This window comes from Micropterus salmoides, unplaced genomic scaffold (genome assembly GCF_014851395.1).
Source record: "Micropterus salmoides isolate LMB-PRFRI ecotype aquatic unplaced genomic scaffold, ASM1485139v1 Ms_hic_scaffold_18, whole genome shotgun sequence".
Classification (NCBI taxonomy): domain Eukaryota; kingdom Metazoa; phylum Chordata; class Actinopteri; order Centrarchiformes; family Centrarchidae; genus Micropterus; species Micropterus salmoides.
The window spans coordinates 32,783,115-32,802,805 of record NW_024040928.1 but is presented as its reverse complement, the minus strand read 5'-3'; the positions used below and the strand labels follow the sequence as shown (position 1 = coordinate 32,802,805).

Here is a 19,691-nt window from a genome sequence, read left to right as displayed (position 1 = left end):
TCTGGATCAGACCTGGTCCTGGAGCGTACCTTGGGCGCTGTACCTCCTCTGCTTGGAGGAGGCGCGCTGGCTGAGGAGGTGAGCAGGAGACGGGCTGCTGCTGGGCAGGCGGGGTTTAAGCAGGGAGGCCGAGGAGTCGCTCACCTCTACCTGAAACACAAACACAGTGACATCACTGCCGGGCGGCGCCCGCCGGGTCACACCTGCTGTTACCACGGTAACCCCCTCTGACCTCAGCGGCGCCGCATCCCAGCAGCAGGTAGGTGGCTGTGATGTCATCGTACTTCATCTTGGAGAGCGACTCGTGGATCTGGTCTCTGGAGAAGCCCAGCCCCACCATCAGGTCTGAAACACAACAGGGACCGGCATGGCGGCGCTCTCTCCTGATTGGAGTAGAACTGAACAGCTGAGTATACAACCTGAGTACTTGTACTCTAAGTATTTACAGGTGAGTGCGTACCGATCCTCTGCGGGTCTCCGAGGTCCAGCACCGGCTCCATGAAGGGTCTCAGAACCTCATCAGAGCCGGCGTTGATCCAGCGGTCCTTCATGATTTGCTGCGGAGGAAACACCAACACATGTGGGACCAGGTTTAATTCAGACCTTCAGTACACCAACACATGTGGGACCAGGTTTAGTTCAGACCTTCAGTACACCAACACATGTGGGACCAGGTTTAATTCAGACCTTCAGTACCCAAACATGTGGGACCAGGTTTAATTCAGACCTTCGTACACCAACACATGTGGGACCAGGTTTAATTCAGACTTCAGTACACCAACACATGTGGGACCAGGTTTAATTCAGACCTTCAGTACACCAACACATGTGGGACCAGGTTTAATTCAGACCTTCAGTACACCAACACATGTGGGACCAGGTTTAATTCAGACCTTCAGTACACCAACACATGTGGGACCAGGTTTAGTTCAGACCTTCAGTACACCAACACATGTGGGACCAGTTTAATTCAACCTTCAGTACACCAACACATGTGGGACCAGGTTTAGTTCAGACCTTCAGTACACCAACACATGTGGGACCAGGTTTAATTCAGACCTTCAGTACACCAACACATGTGGGACCAGGTTTAATTCAGACCTTCAGTACACCAACACATGTGGGACCAGGTTTAATTCAGACCTTCAGTACACCAACACATGTGGGACCAGGTTTAATTCAGACCTTCAGTACACCAACACATGTGGGACCAGGTTTAGTTCAGACCTTCAGTACACCAACACATGTGGGTTTAAACACACTGAGGTTCTTCTCTCACTAACAGCTGATATTCTTATCTCTCTGACATACTGCGGTAAGCGTGTCGACTCATTTCTGTTTCCGGTGCTTGTGTGTTGGTACCGTGTTGTGCTGCTCTCGCTAAATAACAGTTACATTTGTTTGATTACAGCAGCAACTGTTCGCTAAACACTTATTCTTTACAGTAATTTTGCCTAAGCACTCACAGTTCTTTCCATCTTTTAGTGACTGCTGTTCAATCTCATAGTTGTTCTAAAGTTTTGGTAGCTGACGCTACAGTACTTTAGCTTAGCCGTTAGCGACTTTAGCTTAGCAGCTAGCGATGGCTTCTCCTTCTCCCTCTCTCTCTCCTACTTTCTCCTGCTCGGTGTGTCAGATGTTCAGTTACTCCTCTGCCTCCTTTAGCGGTAATGGTACATGTAATAAGTGTAGTTTATTTATAGACATGGAGGCGAGGCTCAGTGATTTAGAAGTCCGGCTCCACCTTGGTAGATCAGTCTTTAGCTACTGTAGCTAGCCAGTCCCCGGTAGTCGGTGCGGAACGGCCTGAGTTAGCCTCTGGTAGCCGTCCTCCGGCATCTCCTGTGCAGCCAGGAAGGGGGGGCTGGGTGACTGTCCGAAGGAGGATAGTCGTAAGCATTCAAAGTCCACGGGGCATCATCAACCTGTTCACGTCTAACAGATTTTCCCCACTCAGTGACACACCCGCTGAGAAACCAACTCTGATCATTGGCAGCTCCATTTTGAGAAACGTGAAGTTAGCGAAGCCAGCGGCCATAGTTAAGTGCATCCCTGGGGCCAGAGGGGGCGACATTGAGTCTTATTTGAAACTGCTGGCTAAGGATAAACGTAAATACAGTAAGATTGTTATTCACGTCGGCGGTAATGACTCCCGGTTACGCCAATCGGAGGTCACTAAGATTAATGTTGAGTCGGTGTGTACATATGCAAAAACAATGTCGGACACCGTAGTTTTCTCTGGACCCCTGCCAAATCTGACCAGTGATGACATGTATAGCCGCATGTCGTCATTCCGCTGCTGGTTGTCGAGGTGGTGTCCAGCAAACGATGTGGGCTTTGTAGATCATTGGCAGACTTTCTGGGGAAGACCTGTCTGATCCGGAGAGACGGCATCCATCCCACTTGGGAAGGAGCAGCTCTCATTTCTAGAAATCTGGCCAAGTTTATTAGTGGACCAAATCCATGACAACCCAGAGTTGAGACCAGGAGGCAGAGTCGCAGTCTAACACACTTCTCTGCTCCTCCATTTCAGGAGTTACTTAGTGAAAATCCTATAGTGACGGTGTCTGCCCCCCGACCATCGAAATTATTTAAAAAGGTAAACAAAGAGGAGCTGTGCATAAAAACCTCATAAAATTAAAACCACAAGAGCAATAGTGCAAATGAATAGGAGAGTTAAATGTGGACTCTTAAACATCAGATCTCTCTCTTCTAAAGGTGTACTAGTAAATGAACTAATATCAGATTATGATATTGATTTATTTGGTCTTAGTGAAACCTGGCTGGGTGATGGAGATATGTTAGCCTAAATGAATCCACCCCTCCCAGTCATATTAATACTCACATTCCTCGAGGCACAGGCAGAGGAGGTGGAGTTGCAGCTATCTTCCACTCTAGCCCACTAATCAACTCTAAACCTAAACCAAACTATAACTCATTTGAAAGCCTTGTTCTTGGTCTTTCGCACCCAAGTTTGAAATCACTGCAACCAATTCTCTTCGTTATAGTGTACCGAGCACCTGGCCTGTACTCTGAATTGTTACCTGAATTTGCAGAGTTTTTGTCAACTTTAGTCCTTAAAACGGACAAAGTTATTACTGTAGGGGATTTTAATATTCATGTGGATGTTGAGAATGACAGCTTCAGTACTGCGTTTATCTCTCTGTTAGATTCCATTGGCTTCTCTCAGAGTTTTCATGAACCGACTCACTGTTTTAACCACACCCTCGACCTTGTTTTGGTGTATGGTATTGAAATTGAACATTTAGTGGTGTTCCCACAGAATCCCTCTTTGTCCGACCACTGTTTGATAACTTTTGAGTTTGTATTGCTGAACTACACGCCATTGGGCAAAAATTTCTATACAAGATGTCTGTCTGATAGTGCTGTAGCTAAATTTAAGGATGCGATTCCATCAGCTCTAAATTCATTATCTAGTCACAAAGTAACGGAGGACTCCTATGCTAATTTCAGTCCCTCCCAAATCGATCATCTTGTTGATAGTGCTGCAGGCTCGCTGCGAATGACACTCGACTCTGTAGCCCCTCTAAAAAAGAAAATACTAAAACAAAGACGGTTAGCTCCATGGTATAATACTGAAACTCGCAAATTAAAGCAAATATCACAGAAACTTGAGAGGAATTGGCGTTCCACCAAAGTGGAAAATTCTCGTTTAATCTGGCAAGATAGTCTTAAAACTTATAGGAAGGCCCTCCGTAATGCCAGAGCAGCGTACTACTCGTCATTAATAGAGGAAAATAGGAACAACCCCAGGTTTCTTTTCAGCACTGTAGCCAGGCTGACAGAGAGTCGCAGCTCTATTGAGCCAAGTATTCCCATAGCTCTCAGTAGTTTAATGATAAAATTCTAGCTATTAGAGACAAAATTGGCACCGACTTATCTCTTAACTCAGGAACCTTAGAAACAGCTGTAGAACCAGATACATGTTTAGACTGTTTTGCTTCCCTCAATCTTTACCAACTAACTTCAATAATTTCTTCATCTAAACCATCAACCTGCCTCTTAGACCCCATCCCAACTAGGCTGCTTAAAGATGTTTTACCCTTAGTCAGCACCTCTATACTAGATATGATCAATCTATCTCTATCAACAGGCTATGTACCACAGTACTTTAAAGTAGCTGTAATTAAACCTCTTCTGAAAAAGCCCAAACTTGATCCGGATGTTTTAGCCAACTATAGACCTATATCTAACCTTCCATTTCTCTCTAAGGTTCTGGAGAAAGCAGTTGCTAAACAGCTGTGTGACTTTCTACAGAGCAATAGTTTATTTGAGGATTTTCAGTCAGGATTTAGAGCTCATCATAGCACAGAGACAGCACTGGTGAAAATTACTAATGACCTCCTTATTGCATCAGACAAAGGACTTGTCTCTGTACTGGTTTTATTAGATCTTAGTGCTGCATTTGATACCATTGACCATCAGATCCTATTGCAGAGACTGGAATATTTCATTGGCATTAAAGGAACCGCTCTAAGCTGGTTTAAGTCCTATTTATCAGATCGATTTCAGTTTGTACATGTTAACGATGAGTCCTCCATGCACACCAAAGTTACTCATGGAGTTCCTCAAGGATCTGTCCTTGGACCAATCCTCTTCACTTTATATATGCTTCCTTTAGGCAATATTATCAGGAAACATTCCATAAGCTTTCATTGTTATGCAGATGATACTCAGTTATATCTATCGATCAAGCCAGATGAAACTCATCAGTTAGCTAAACTTCAAATGTGCCTTCAGGATGTTAAAACCTGGATGACCTGTAATTTTCTCATGTTAAACTCAGATAAAACTGAAGTTATTGTTCTGGGGCCTAAGCACCTCCGTGACGCATCATCTAAAGATATAGTTTCCCTGGATGGCATCGCCCTGGCCTCCAGCACCACTGTGAGGAATCTTGGAGTTATCTTTGATCAGGACATGTCGTTTAAGTCTCACATTAAGCAAATTTCAAGGACCGCCTTTTTTCACCTACGTAATATTGCGAAAATCAGGAACATCCTGTCTAAAAATGATGCAGAAAAACTAGTCCATGCATTTGTCCGTTAAGACTCTTCAGCTGATCCAGAATGCTGCAGCTCGTGTTCTGACAGGAACCAGGAAAAGAGATCACATTTCTCCTGTTTTAGCTTCTTTGCATTGGCTTCCAGTAAAATCCAGAATAGAATTTAAAATCATTCTTCTTACCTACAAAGCTCTTAATGGTCAGGCACCATCTTATCTTAAAGAGCTCATAGTACCTTACTACCCCACCAGAGCACTGCGCTCCCAGAATGCAGGGTTACTTGTGGTTCCTAGAGTCTCCAAAAGTAGACTAGGAGCCAGAGCGTTCAGCTATCAAGCTCCTCTCCTGTGGAACCAGGTTCCAGTTTGGGTTCAGGAGGCAGACACCATCTCCACATTTAAGAGTAGGCTTAAGACTTTCCTCTTTGATAAAGATTATAGTTAGGGCTGGCTCAGGTGAGTCCTGAACCATCCCTTAGTTATGCTGCTATAGGCCTAGACTGCCGGGGGATTTCCCATGATGCACTGAGCTCCTCTCTCCTCTACTTTCTCTCCCTCTGTATGCAACCTCATCCCATTATTGCATGTTACTAACACAACTTCTCCCCTTTCTGGTAGTCTTGTGCTTTCTCGTCTCTCTCCTCTCTCCTCCTATCACTTCCTGCAGGTTTTCTGGCTCTGGAGCTGTGGAGTCTGGATCTGTGGTTGCGGGTCACCTGCTGCCCCCGTGTTCCTGCTCGACACCCTCTGCTGCAACGACTATTGTTGCTAGTCTTATTGTTATTATAATCATTAACATTACGATTGTTATCATTAACACTATTATAAATATCTGTACCATTTTTCATTTAGTCTATAGCAACATCACCTTTACTGTCAGTACCTCTGTGTGGATATTGTGTAGGATGCCTCCCTCCCTCTCTCCTTACATCCCTCTCTTTTTCTCTATTCCTCTTCTGCTCTCTCTCTCTCTCTCCCTCTCTCTCTCCTTCACCCCCAACCGGTGGAGGCAGATGGCTGCCCACCCTGAGTCATGGTTCTGCTCGAGGTTTCTGCCTCTTAAAGGAGGTTTTTCCTTGCCTCTGTCTCCTAGTGCTGCTCTTGGTGGGAACTGTTGGGCTTCTGTAAATATCATCACAGAGTACGGTCTAGACCTGCTCTTTTATGAAAAGCGCTGTGAGATAACTGTTGTTGTGATTTGGCGCTATATAAATAAAATTGAATTGAATTGAATTGATATGTTCTGACCTCCAGAGTTCCTCGCTTCCCCGGGTTCAGCACTAGGAAACGCTTCAGCAGGTTCTCACAGTCCGTTGACATGTAGAAGGGGACCCGGTATTTACCACGTAGGACCCGCTCTCTCAGCTCCTGGAGACAGAACCACAGTCAGTCAGGACCACAGACAACTTGTTCCTTTGACCCATCTGCAACTCACCTTCAGGTTTATCCCATCAAACGGCAGAGATCCGCTGACCAGAGTGTAGAGGATCACACCCAGACTCCACACGTCCACCTCTGGACCGTCATACTTTTTGCCCTGAAACAAACACACCCATCAATATCCCCACCTACCTGCTGAGGACTCACCTTCTACCCAATGAAATGGCTGCATAGATTTTTTAATTTTAACCTAAACCCTAGAATACAAAGACCTGGGCAGCTGAACACATGTGCCAAGTACTGACACTGCACAGGTACCACTGGACCACTGCATAGTAGCCACTGGACACTGCAAAGTAACAAGTGGACACTGCAAAGTAACAACTGGCCACTGCACAAGAACCACTGCAAAGTAACAACTGGAAACTGCACAGGAACCACTGGACCACTGCATAGTAACCACTGGATCACTGCGCAGGAACCAATGGACACTGGACAGTAACAAGTGGACACTGCGCAGGAACCAATGGACCAGTACACAGGAACCACTGAACCACTGCAAAGTATCCACTGGCCACTGCACAAGAACCACTGCAAAGTAACAACTGGCCACTGCACAAGAACCACTGCAAAGTAACAACTGGCCACTGCACAGGAACCACTGGACCACTGCATAGTAACCACTGGATCACTGAGCAGGAACCACTGGATACTGGACAGTAACAAGTGGACACTGCGCAGGAACCAACGGACCAGTACACAGGAACCACTGAACCACTGCAAAGTATCCACTGGCCACTGCACAAGAACCACAGCACAGTAATAACTGGACACTGCACAGGAACCACTGGACCACGTGTGCAGGAACCACTGGACCACGTGCGCAGGAACCACTGAACACTGCACAGTAACAAGTGGACACTGCACAGGAACCCCTGGACCACTGCATAGTAGCCACTCTACCCTGCACAGTAATAAATGGACACTGCACAGGAACCACTGGACCACATGCACAGGAACCACTGGACCACTATATAGTAGCCACTGGACAACTGCATAGTAGCCACTGAAAACTGCACAGTAACAAGTGGACGACATGCGCAGGAACCACTGGACCACTACACAGGAACCACTGGACCACTACACAGGAACCACTGGACCAGTACACAGGAATCACTGGACCACTGCAAAGTAACCACTGGCCACTGCACAAGAACCACTGCATAGTAACCACTGTCAGTACACAGGAACCACTGGACGACTTCATAGTAACCACTGGACCACTGCACAGTAACAAATGGACACTGCATAGTAACAAGTGGACACTGCACAGTAACAAGTGGACACTGCACAGTAACAAGTGGACACTGCATAGTAGCCACTGGACACTGCATAGTAACAAGTGGACCACATGCGCAGGAACCACTGGACCACTGCATAGTAGCCACTGGACACTGCACAGTAACAAATGGACCACTGCACAAGAACCACTGGATCACATGCGCAGGAACCACTGGACCACTGCATAGTAGCCACTGAACACTGTACAGTAATAAATGGACACTGCACAGGAACCACTGGACCACATGCGCAGGAACCACTGGACCACTATATAGTAGCCACTGTACACTGCACAGTAATAAATGGACACTGCACAGGAAACACTGGACCACTACATAGTAGCCACTGGACCACTGCAAAGTAACCACTGGCCACTGCACAAGAACCACTGCATAGGAACCACTGGACCAGTACACAGGAACCACTGGACCACTGCATAGTAACAAGTGGACACTGCGCAGGAACCACTGGACCAGTACACAGGAACCACTGAACCACTGCAAAGTAACCACTTGCCACTGCACAAGATCCACTGCATAGTAACAACTGGACACTGCAAAGGAACCACTGGACCACATGCGCAGGAACCACTGGACCACATGCGCAGGAACCACTGGACCACATGCGCAAGAACCACTGGACCACATGCGCAGGAACCACTGGACCACTGCATAGTAGCCACTGGACACTGCACAGTAATAAATGGACACTGCACATGAACCACTAGACCACTGCATAGTAGCCACTGAACACTGCACACTAACAAGTGGATACTGCACAGGAACCACTGGACCAGTACACAGGAACCACTGGACCACTGCATAGTAACCACTGGCCACTGCACAAGAACCACTGCATAGTAACCACTGGACCACTACACAGGAACCACTGGACGACTTCATAGTAACCACTGGACCACTGCACAGTAACAAATGGACACTGCACAGGAACCACTGGAAAGTACACACGAACTACTGGACCACTGCACAGGAACCACTGGACCACTGCAAAGTAACAAGTGGACCCTGCACAGTAACCACTTCACAGTACCCACTGAACAACTGAAAAGTAACAAGGGGACACTGCACAGGAACCACTAGACCACTGCTCAGGAACCAGTGGACAACATCACGCATTGTTTATTTACAGGTACTGGGCGACTCAGGTTACACAGGAATGAGTGAAGGTGTCCATGTACCTGGAAGAGTTCCGGAGCAGCGTACGGAGGAGAACCACAGAAAGTGTCCAGTTTCCCACCGACAGTGAACTCATTACTAAACCCAAAATCTGCTATTTTAATATTCATGTCAGCATCCAGGAGGAGGTTCTCTGCCTGTGGGGGAGGGGGGCAGAGGAATGAGATGTAAATGTATTTCATGGTGTGTTTAATGTCAGCTGGAAAATTTGAGAGTAGAGTTCAGTGTGTTACCTTAAGGTCACGGTGAACTATGTTCTTCTGATGGCAGTACTGAACGGCAGACACAATCTGCACAGACAGACAGTCCGGTTCAGACAGGAACATCAAATACCATTATTAATATAATTAATGTCTTCATTTACAGAGTGCGCGTTAGCAGTCTACGTTTATAGGATGCGTGTTACCCGTCTACCTTTACAGAGTGAGGGTGCGCGTGACCCGTCTACCTTTACAGAGTGAGGGGGACCCGTCTACCTTTACAGAGTGAGGGTGCGCGTGACCCGTCTACCTTTACAGAGTGCGCGTTAGCCGTCTACCTTTACAGAGTGAGGGTGCACGTGACCCGTCTACCTTTACAGAGCGAGGGTGACCCGTCTACCTTTACAGAGTGAGGGTGCACGTGACCCGTCTACCTTTACAGAGCGAGGGTGACCCGTCTACCTTTACAGAGTGAGGGTGCACGTGACCCGTCTACCTTTACAGAGTGAGGGTGACCCGTCTACGTTTACAGAGTGCGCGTGACCCGTCTACCTTTACAGAGTGTGCGTGACCCGTCTACCTTTACAGAGCGTGCGTGACCCATCTACCTTTACAGAGCGAGGGTGACCCGTCTACCTTTACAGAGTGAGGGGGACCCGTCTACCTTTACAGAGTGAGGGTGCACGTGACCCGTCTACCTTTACAGAGTGAGGGTGACCCGTCTACCTTTACAGAGTGAGAGTGCACGTGACCCGTCTACCTTTACAGAGTGAGGGTGACCCGTCTACGTTTACAGAGTGCGCGTGACCCGTCTACCTTTACAGAGTGTGCGTGACCCATCTACCTTTACAGAGCGAGGGTGACCCGTCTACCTTTACAGAGTGAGGGGGACCCGTCTACCTTTACAGAGTGAGGGTGAGGGGGACCCGTCTACCTTTACAGAGTGAGGGTGACCCGTCTACCTTTACAGAGTGAGAGTGCACGTGACCCGTCTACCTTTACAGAGTGAGAGTGACCCGTCTACGTTTACAGAGTGCGCGTGACCCGTCTACGTTTACAGAGTGCGCGTGACCCGTCTACCTTTACAGAGTGCGCGTGACCCGTCTACCTTTACAGAGTGAGGGTGTGCGTGACCCGTCTACCTTTACAGAGTGTGCGTGACCCATCTACCTTTACAGAGTGAGGGTGACCCGTCTACCTTTACAGAGTGTGCGTGACCCGTCTACCTTTACAGAGTGAGGGTGACCCGTCTACCTATACAGATTGAGGGTGCGCGTGACCCGTCTACGTTTACAGAGTGCGCGTGACCCGTCTACCTATACAGAGTGCGCGTTACAGAGTGCGCGTTACAGGCGTTACAGAGTGCGCGTTAGCCATCTACCTTTACAGAGTGCGCGTGACCCGTCTACCTATACAGAGTGCGCGTTAGCCGTCTACCTTTACAGAGTGCGCGTTACAGAGTGCGCGTTAGCCATCTACCTTTACAGAGTGCGCGTTACAGAGTGCGCGTTACAGGCGTTACAGAGTGCGCGTTAGCCATCTACCTTTACAGAGTGCGCGTTACAGAGTGCGCGTTACAGGCGTTACAGAGTGCGCGTTAGCCATCTACCTTTACAGAGTGCGCGTTACAGAGTGCGCGTTACAGGCGTTACAGAGTGCGCGTTAGCCATCTACCTTTACAGAGTGCGCGTTAGCCGTCTACCTTTACAGAGTGCGCGTTAGCCGTCTACCTATACAGAGTGCGCGTTAGCCGTCTACCTTTACAGAGTGCGCGTGACCCGTCTACCTATACAGAGTGCGCGTTAGCCGTCTACCTTTACAGAGTGCACGTTACAGAGTGCGCGTTACAGGCGTTACAGAGTGCGCGTTAGCCATCTACCTTTACAGAGTGCGCGTTACAGGCGTTACAGAGTGCGCGTTAGCCATCTACCTTTACAGAGTGCGCGTGACCCGTCTACCTATACAGAGTGCGCGTTAGCCACCTACCTTTACAGAGTGCGCGTTACAGGCGTTACAGAGTGCGCGTTAGCCATCTACCTTTACAGAGTGCGCGTGACCCGTCTACCTTTACAGAGTGCGCGTGACCCGTCTACCTATACAGAGTGCGCGTTAGCCGTCTACCTTTACAGAGTGAGTGTGACCCGTCTACGTTTACAGGGTGTGTTTTACCTGTCTAAATTTAGCTCTGGCCTCCTTCTCCTTCATCCTCCCATGAGCTACGAGGTAGTCAAACACTTCACCTGCACACAGAGACCAAGGTCACCTCCAGCAACTCAGTGCGAGGTCAGAGGTCACCAGAGCAGCTGTTAGACCTGTCTGACCTCAGACCGGTTAGACCAGGTTTAAAGAGACTTACCTCCACTGGCGTACTCCATCACCAGGTACAGAGTCTTCTCCGTCTCCATCACCTCAAACAGCTTCACTGTGGACATGCAGGGAGACAGATGGGTGAGGAGAGAGACAGACAGGTAAGGGGAGAGACATACAGGTGAGGGGAGAGACAGACAGGTGAGGGGAGAAATAGAAAGGTGAGGGGAGAGATAGACAGGTGAGGGGAGAGACAGACAGGTGAGGGGAGAGACAGACAGGTGAGGGGAGAGACAACTGAGGGGAGAGATAGAAAGGTGAGGGGAGAGACAGACAGGTGAGGGGAGAGATAGAAAGGTGAGGGGAGAGACAGACAGGTGAGGGGAGAGACAACTGAGGGGAGAGATAGAAAGGTGAGGGGAGAGACAGACAGGTGAGGGGAGAGACAGACAGGTGAGGAGAGAGACAGACAGGTGAGGAGAGAGATAGAAAGGTAAGGAGAGAGATAGAAAGGTGAGGGGAGAGATAGACAGGTGAGGAGAGAGACAGACAGGTGAGGGGAGAGATAGACAGGTGAGGAGAGAGACAGACAGGTGAGGGGAGAGATAGACAGGTGAGGAGAGAGACAGACAGGTGAGGGGAGAGACAGACAGGTGAGGGGAGAGACAGACAGGTGAGGAGAGAGACAGACAGGTGAGGAGAGAGATAGAAAGGTGAGGGGAGAGATAGACAGGTGAGGAGAGAGACAGACAGGTGAGGGGAGAGACAGACAGGTGAGGGGAGAGACAGACAGGTGAGGAGAGAGATAGAAAGGTGAGGAGAGAGATAGACAGGTGAGGAGAGAGACAGACAGGTGAGGGGAGAGACAGACAGGTGAGGGGAGAGACAGACAGGTGAGGGGAGAGATAGACAGGTGAGGAGAGAGATAGAAAGGTGAGGGGAGAGATAGACAGGTGAGGAGAGAGACAGACAGGTGAGGGGAGAGATAGAAAGGTGAGGGGAGAGACAGACAGGTGAGGGGAGAGATAGAAAGGTGAGGGGAGAGATAGACAGGTGAGGAGAGAGACAGACAGGTGAGGAGAGAGATAGAAAGGTGAGGGGAGAGATAGACAGGTGAGGAGAGAGACAGACAGGTGAGGGGAGAGATAGAAAGGTGAGGGGAGAGACAGACAGGTGAGGGGAGAGATAGAAAGGTGAGGGGAGAGATAGACAGGTGAGGAGAGAGACAGACAGGTGAGGGGAGAGATAGAAAGGTGAGGAGAGAGACAGACAGGTGAGGGGAGAGATAGAAAGGTGAGGGGAGAGACAGACAGGTGAGGGGAGAGATAGACAGGTGAGGGGAGAGACAGACAGGTGAGGAGAGAGATAGAAAGGTGAGGGGAGAGATAGACAGGTGAGGAGAGACAGACAGGTGAGGGGAGAGATAGAAAGGTGAGGGGAGAGACAGACAGGTGAGGGGAGAGATAGAAAGGTGAGGGGAGAGATAGACAGGTGAGGAGAGAGACAGACAGGTGAGGAGAGAGACAGACAGGTGAGGGGAGAGATAGAAAGGTGAGGGGAGAGACAGACAGGTGAGGAGAGAGACAGACAGGTGAGGGGAGAGATAGAAAGGTGAGGGGAGAGATAGAAAGGTGAGGGGAGAGACAGACAGGTAAGGGGAGAGATAGACAGGTGAGGAGAGAGACAGACAGGTGAGGGGGGAGATAGAAAGGTGAGGGGAGAGACAGACAGGTAAGGGGAGAGATAGACAGGTGAGGAGAGAGACAGACAGGTGAGGGGGGAGATAGAAAGGTGAGGGGAGAGACAGACAGGTAAGGGGAGAGATAGACAGGTGAGGGGAGAGACAACTGAGGGGAGAGGTAGACAGGTCAGGAGAGAGACAGACAGGTAAGGGGAGAGACAGACAGGTGTATCTGGGTGTGACATTACTCACCGATGTTTGGGTGGTTTAAGAGCTTCATTATTCTGACCTCTCTGAAGAGCTGACAGACAGACAGGTAGACAGACAGGTAGACAGACAGGTCAATACTGAGGCAGCAGCTTGTGTGGCAGATACTGAAAACTGATTGGCTGATTCACCGGCCAATGGAACACACAGAGCAGCTGTCTGTCTGATGTTGGATCTCAGGACTGGAACCAGAGGCATTACTGCTCTGACCAGGACCAGGACCAGGACCAGGACCCAGACTGTCTCTCACCTTCTGCAGGCTGCTGGGGTTCAGCTGGGTCTTATCAATTATTTTGATGGCCACCTGTCAGGAAGACAAAGATGATTGACAGTTTAAGGTCACATGATCCTTTTGGAGCAACGTCTGAACTCAGGATTCAAAACTTTATTGAACTGACAAAAAACCTTTCCTTTGTGGTCTCATCTGTCCCGCCTGTCTCACCCCTCGTCCCGTCTCACCCCCCTTCCCGCCTCACCTCTCGTCCTGTCCGGAGGTGTCGGGCCAGCTTGACTTTAGCGAAGTTTCCCTTCCCGATGGTTTTCAGCAGTCGGTAGTTTCCGACGTGCGGCGTCTCGTCTGCGGAGGACGAAGAGTTTTTGCACCGAGCGGAGCGGACGGAGCGGGATGATACCTGACCACGCCCATCGTCCACCGAGGAATGCTGGGAAAATAAACAGACAGGTGTGACGTTATTATTACGTAGCGGTGACAGTAAAACAACCTGTTACCTTCCATGATTCTGATTCGCCCCTTTTCCACCGCACGCTACAGCTCGCCTCCACTCGCCTTTGTTTGGTTTTCCACTGTGGAAATGTTGCACCTGTACCTGCTTCCAGGTCCTTCTTTTCCTATCACCTCCGTCGAGGTTCCAAGCGAGCTGAGGGAAACTAAAATGTGATGTGAAAACACGACAGACTGCTGATTGGTCAGAGAGAATATTCACTATTCACTATCATTGTGCACCAGACAGAGGCCAGCAACAGGAAGTTTTAGATTTTACAGTTTTCACACGTTATTTCATCACTAAATCCACTTCTGAGAAGTTTTGAGCTGAGAAATCAGCTGTGTAGATTTCCAATATTGACAGTTTTACAAGAAGTGATGGCGGAACGAAAATGTGCTTGAAAGTTTTCGAAGTTGAGGCGGCGGGGGAAGCCTGCTGTGACCCGCGGGAGGAGCGTGTGATGCCGGCCAGCCGCCGTCACACAGGTACACACACCTGACCAATCACAGACAGGCTGCTGTTTTAACATCAGTAACACAGAGACACCCGAAACTATAAAGACCTGGAGCCTCCTCAGGATCCTGCAGGGTTTGTTCCAGAGGACGTTCTGCACCAAAGGGTTTTGTTATTCTGTTTTATCTAAAATGTAATTAACTTAATATTTATGTCATGGTGAACTTCAGCATTGTTTTGGTTTGTCACGTGACGTCATGGTGAACTTCAGCATTATTTTGGTTTGTCTCATGACGTCATGGTGAACTTCAGCATTGTTTTGGTTTGTCTCATGACGTCACGGTGAACTTCAGCATTATTTTGGTTTGTCTCATGACGTCAAGGTGAACTTCAGCATTGTTTTGGTTTGTCACGTGACTGAAGTGAACTTCAGCATTGTTTTGGTTTGTCTCATGACGTCATGGTGAACTTCAGCATTGTTTTGGTTTGTCTCATGACGTCATGGTGAACTTCAGCATTGTTTTGGTTTGTCACGTGACGTCATGGTGAACTTCAGCATTGTTTTGGTTTGTCTCATGACGTCACGGTGAACTTCAGCATTATTTTGGTTTGTCTCATGACGTCAAGGTGAACTTCAGCATTGTTTTGGTTTGTCACGTGACTGAAGTGAACTTCAGCATTGATTTGGTTTGTCTCATGACGTCATGGTGAACTTCACCATTGTTTTGGTTTGTCTCATGACGTCATGGTGAACTTCACCATTGTTTTGGTTTGTCTCATGACGTCATGGTGAACTTCAGCATTGTTTTGGTTTGTCTCATGACGTCATGGTGAACTTCAGCATTGTTTTGGTTTGTCACGTGACTGAAGTGAACTTCAGCATTGTTTTGGTTTGTCACGTGACATCAAGGTGAACTTCAGCATTGTTTTGGTTTGTCACGTGACTGAAGTGAACTTCAGCATTGTTTTGGTTTGTCTCGTGACGTCATGGTGAACTTCAGCATTGTTTTGGTTTGTCTCGTGACGTCATGGTGAACTTCAGCATTGTTTTGGTTTGTCTCGTGACATCATGGTGAACTTCAGCATTGTTTTGGTTTGTCTCGTGACGTCATGGTGAACTTCAGCATTGTTTTGGTTTGTCTCGTGACGTCATGGTGAACTTCAGCATTGTTTTGGTTTGTCACGTGACGTCATGGTGAACTTCAGCATTGTTTTGGTTTGTCACGTGACGTCATGGTGAACTTCAGCATTGTTTTGGTTTGTCACGTGACGTCATGGTGAACTTCAGCATTGTTTTGGTTTGTCACGTGACGTCATGGTGAACTTCAGCATTGTTTTGGTTTGTCACGTGACGTCATGGTGAACTTCAGCATTGTTTAGTTTCTCACGTGACTTCGCTGTGAACTTAACCATTGTTTAGTTTGTCACGTGACTTCGCGGTGAACTTAACCATTGTTTAGTTTGTCACGTGACTTCGCGGTGAACTTAACCATTGTTTAGTTTGTCTCGTGACTTCGCGGTGAACTTAACCATTGTTTAGTTTGTCACGTGACTTCGTGGTGAACTTAACCATTGTTTAGTTTGTCACGTGACTTCGCGGTGAACTTCAGCATTGTTTAGTTTGTCACGTGACTTCACGGTGAACTTCAGCATTGTTTTGGTTTTTCACGTGACTTCGTGGTGAACTTAACCATTGTTTTGGTTTGTCACGTGACTGAAGTGAACTTCAGCATTGTTTTGGTTTGTCTCATGACGTCATGGTGAACTTCAGCATTGTTTTGGTTTGTCACGTGACGTCATGGTGAACTTCAGCATTGTTTTGGTTTGTCTCATGACGTCACGGTGAACTTCAGCATTATTTTGGTTTGTCTCATGACGTCAAGGTGAACTTCAGCATTATTTTGGTTTGTCTCATGACGTCAAGGTGAACTTCAGCATTGTTTTGGTTTGTCACGTGACTGAAGTGAACTTCAGCATTGTTTTGGTTTGTCTCATGACGTCATGGTGAACTTCACCATTGTTTTGGTTTGTCTCATGACGTCATGGTGAACTTCAGCATTGTTTTGGTTTGTCTCATGACGTCATGGTGAACTTCAGCATTGTTTTGGTTTGTCACGTGACTGAAGTGAACTTCAGCATTGTTTTGGTTTGTCACGTGACATCAAGGTGAACTTCAGCATTGTTTTGGTTTGTCACGTGACTGAAGTGAACTTCAGCATTGTTTTGGTTTGTCTCGTGACGTCATGGTGAACTTCAGCATTGTTTTGGTTTGTCTCATGACGTCATGGTGAACTTCAGCATTGTTTTGGTTTGTCTCGTGACATCATGGTGAACTTCAGCATTGTTTTGGTTTGTCTCGTGACGTCATGGTGAACTTCAGCATTGTTTTGGTTTGTCTCGTGACGTCATGGTGAACTTCAGCATTGTTTTGGTTTGTCACGTGACGTCATGGTGAACTTCAGCATTGTTTTGGTTTGTCACGTGACGTCATGGTGAACTTCAGCATTGTTTTGGTTTGTCACGTGACGTCATGGTGAACTTCAGCATTGTTTTGGTTTGTCACGTGACGTCATGGTGAACTTCAGCATTGTTTAGTTTCTCACGTGACTTCGCTGTGAACTTAACCATTGTTTAGTTTGTCACGTGACTTCGCGGTGAACTTAACCATTGTTTAGTTTGTCACGTGACTTCGCGGTGAACTTAACCATTGTTTAGTTTGTCACGTGACTTCGCGGTGAACTTCAGCATTGTTTAGTTTGTCACGTGACTTCGCGGTGAACTTAACCATTGTTTTGGTTTGTCCCGTGACTTTGCGGTGAACTTCAGCATTGTTTAGTTTCTCACGTGACTTCGCTGTGAACTTCAGCATTGTTTAGTTTGTCTCGTGACTTCGCGGTGAACTTAACCATTGTTTAGTTTGTCTCGTGACTTCGCGGTGAACTTAACCATTGTTTAGTTTGTCACGTGACTTCGTGGTGAACTTCAGCATTGTTTAGTTTGTCACGTGACTTCGCGGTGAACTTCAGCATTGTTTAGTTTGTCACGTGACTTCACGGTGAACTTCAGCATTGTTTTGGTTTTTCACGTGACTTCGTGGTGAACTTAACCATTGTTTTGGTTTGTCACGTGACTTCGTGGTGAACTTCAGCATAGTTTGGGTTTGTCACGTGACTTCGCGGTGAACTTAACCATTGTTTAGTTTGTCACGTGACTTCGCGGTGAACTTAACCATTGTTTAGTTTGTCACGTGACTTCACGGTGAACTTCAGCATTGTTTTGGTTTGTCACGTGACTTCACGGTGAACTTAACCATTGTTTAGTTTGTCTCGTGACTTCGCTGTAAACTTCAGCATAGTTTGGGTTTGTCACGTGACTTCGCGGTGAACTTAACCATTGTTTAGTTTGTCACGTGACTTCGCGGTGAACTTAACCATTGTTTTGGTTTGTCACGTGACTTCGCGGTGAACTTAACCATTGTTTTGGTTTGTCACGTGACTTCGCGGGGAACTTAACCATTGTTTTGGTTTGTCACGTGACTTCACGGTGAACTTAACCATTGTTTAGTTTGTCACGTGACTTCGCGGTAAACTTCAGCATTGTTTTGGTTTGTCACGTGACTTCGCGTTGAACTTTAAACACTCTACAGTAACAGAACAACAGGTAAAACAGTTAAACGTGAGGTGGACTCACCTTCTCTGCGTCCCGCTCGTTGACCGTGGGCAGCGGGGTCCTGGTGGACATGTTACCCGGGTCAGAGTGAGGGAGGCTCGGTCATAAAGCCCCGTCTCCTCCCGGAACACCGGAACTAAACTTAGCTTTAAATTCAGGGTTTATCTCAGCAGGGTCCCACTCGGCATCACTGGCTCCAGTCTACGGGACCAGAGGCTTATCTGGCCCGGTTCGGCTCGGCTTCTTTCCCGGCACTTTGTGACCCACACAGGTCCGAAGTGACCCGGAGCAACAGTTCCTCTTTACTGGCTACGTTAGCCGGCTAACCCGGCAGGACCGGGAGCGTGCGTTTCTGGGGCCAGAGCGGGTCCAGGTCCGCCTGACGGTCTCTGGGTCGGGTCGGTTCGGAGAGACAGCTCCGGTCCCGTCAGCTCTGCAGCAGTTCGGTCCGTTCAGCGTCTCCTCGTCCTCTCCGGAGACTCTCTGGCTGTTAGCCGCTCTGCTAACCGGAGCCAAGATGGAGGACCAGCCAACCCCAACGCGCTGACGGGATGTGACGTCAGGGACAGCGTCAGACGTGATTGGTTAGTCCGGCGAGCGGCGGCGTTTCTTGTTGCTAGGGTGACTGGACAGACCGGGGCCGGGTTCACGTTTCAGACCGGACCGGTCTGTGGTGTCGGACTGGTCCACAATCTGCTCCTAGACTGGTCTGATGCAAGTTAGACTGGTTCACAGAAACAAAGACTAAGTTTAGACCAGAATAGCGAGACCCCCGGACTAACTTCTGAGATTGGATGTTACCATGGTAACCGGCAGTAACAACCAGGCTGTAAAGGGGAAAGGGCTCAGAGTGAGGACGGAGTGTCCCAGGAAGCTCACCTGAGTCTGTTGCCTCCTCCTGTTTCCTCTTACATTTACATTGACGCTTTTATCCAAAGCGACTTACATTTGAGGAACAACATAAAAGCATCAACAGAGCATGAACTACAGATCTACAGCTGATAATACATACTAGTAAGAGCTCATAGTTCATATCACATCAGAGATAGATACCGAGGGAAGGAAGTAAGAGTTAACAAAGTGCAGTCAATACAAGATCATTGTAGGGGATAGAAGAAGAAGAGCACCGGAAGTGCATGTTAGAGGTGTTATCAGAGGAAGTGTTCTCTGCAGAGTTTTCAAGAGCTTCTTGAAGTTAGAGAGGGACGCCCCTGCTCTGATGGCGTGCGGTAGCTCGTTCCACCATCGTGGTGTCGCAGATGAGAACAGCTGGGACTGGGATTGCTTTGTGTAAAGGGACGGCAGAGCCAGGCGGCGTTCGTTGGAGGAGCGTAGCGGCCGAGAAGGAACGTAAGTTTGTATTATGGAGTTTAGGTAGATGGTGCAGAACCAGTAGTCACTCTGAATGCAGCATTAGTGACTTGAATTTGATTCTGGAGGCCACGGG

General features: G+C 48.1%; 1 protein-coding gene across 1 annotated transcript in view; it reads right to left on the bottom strand.

The window, feature by feature from the left end:
* The window catches only part of LOC119909059 (MAP/microtubule affinity-regulating kinase 3-like), a 22,703-nt gene extending 3,925 nt beyond the window's left edge, over window positions 1–18,778 (bottom strand). The window contains exons 1-13 of the mRNA XM_038727106.1: window positions 18,266–18,778; window positions 13,874–14,059; window positions 13,648–13,701; window positions 13,383–13,431; window positions 11,499–11,564; window positions 11,312–11,382; window positions 9,176–9,232; window positions 8,945–9,079; window positions 6,461–6,562; window positions 6,274–6,393; window positions 461–557; window positions 233–345; window positions 30–150 (exon numbers count right to left, since the gene is read on the bottom strand). Of these exons, the coding sequence (XP_038583034.1) occupies window positions 30–150; window positions 233–345; window positions 461–557; window positions 6,274–6,393; window positions 6,461–6,562; window positions 8,945–9,079; window positions 9,176–9,232; window positions 11,312–11,382; window positions 11,499–11,564; window positions 13,383–13,431; window positions 13,648–13,701; window positions 13,874–14,059; window positions 18,266–18,316 (1,222 nt within the window). The 5' untranslated portion in view covers window positions 18,317–18,778. The remainder of the gene's footprint in view (window positions 1–29; window positions 151–232; window positions 346–460; window positions 558–6,273; window positions 6,394–6,460; window positions 6,563–8,944; window positions 9,080–9,175; window positions 9,233–11,311; window positions 11,383–11,498; window positions 11,565–13,382; window positions 13,432–13,647; window positions 13,702–13,873; window positions 14,060–18,265) is intronic.
* Window positions 18,779–19,691: the final 913 nt, after the last annotated feature.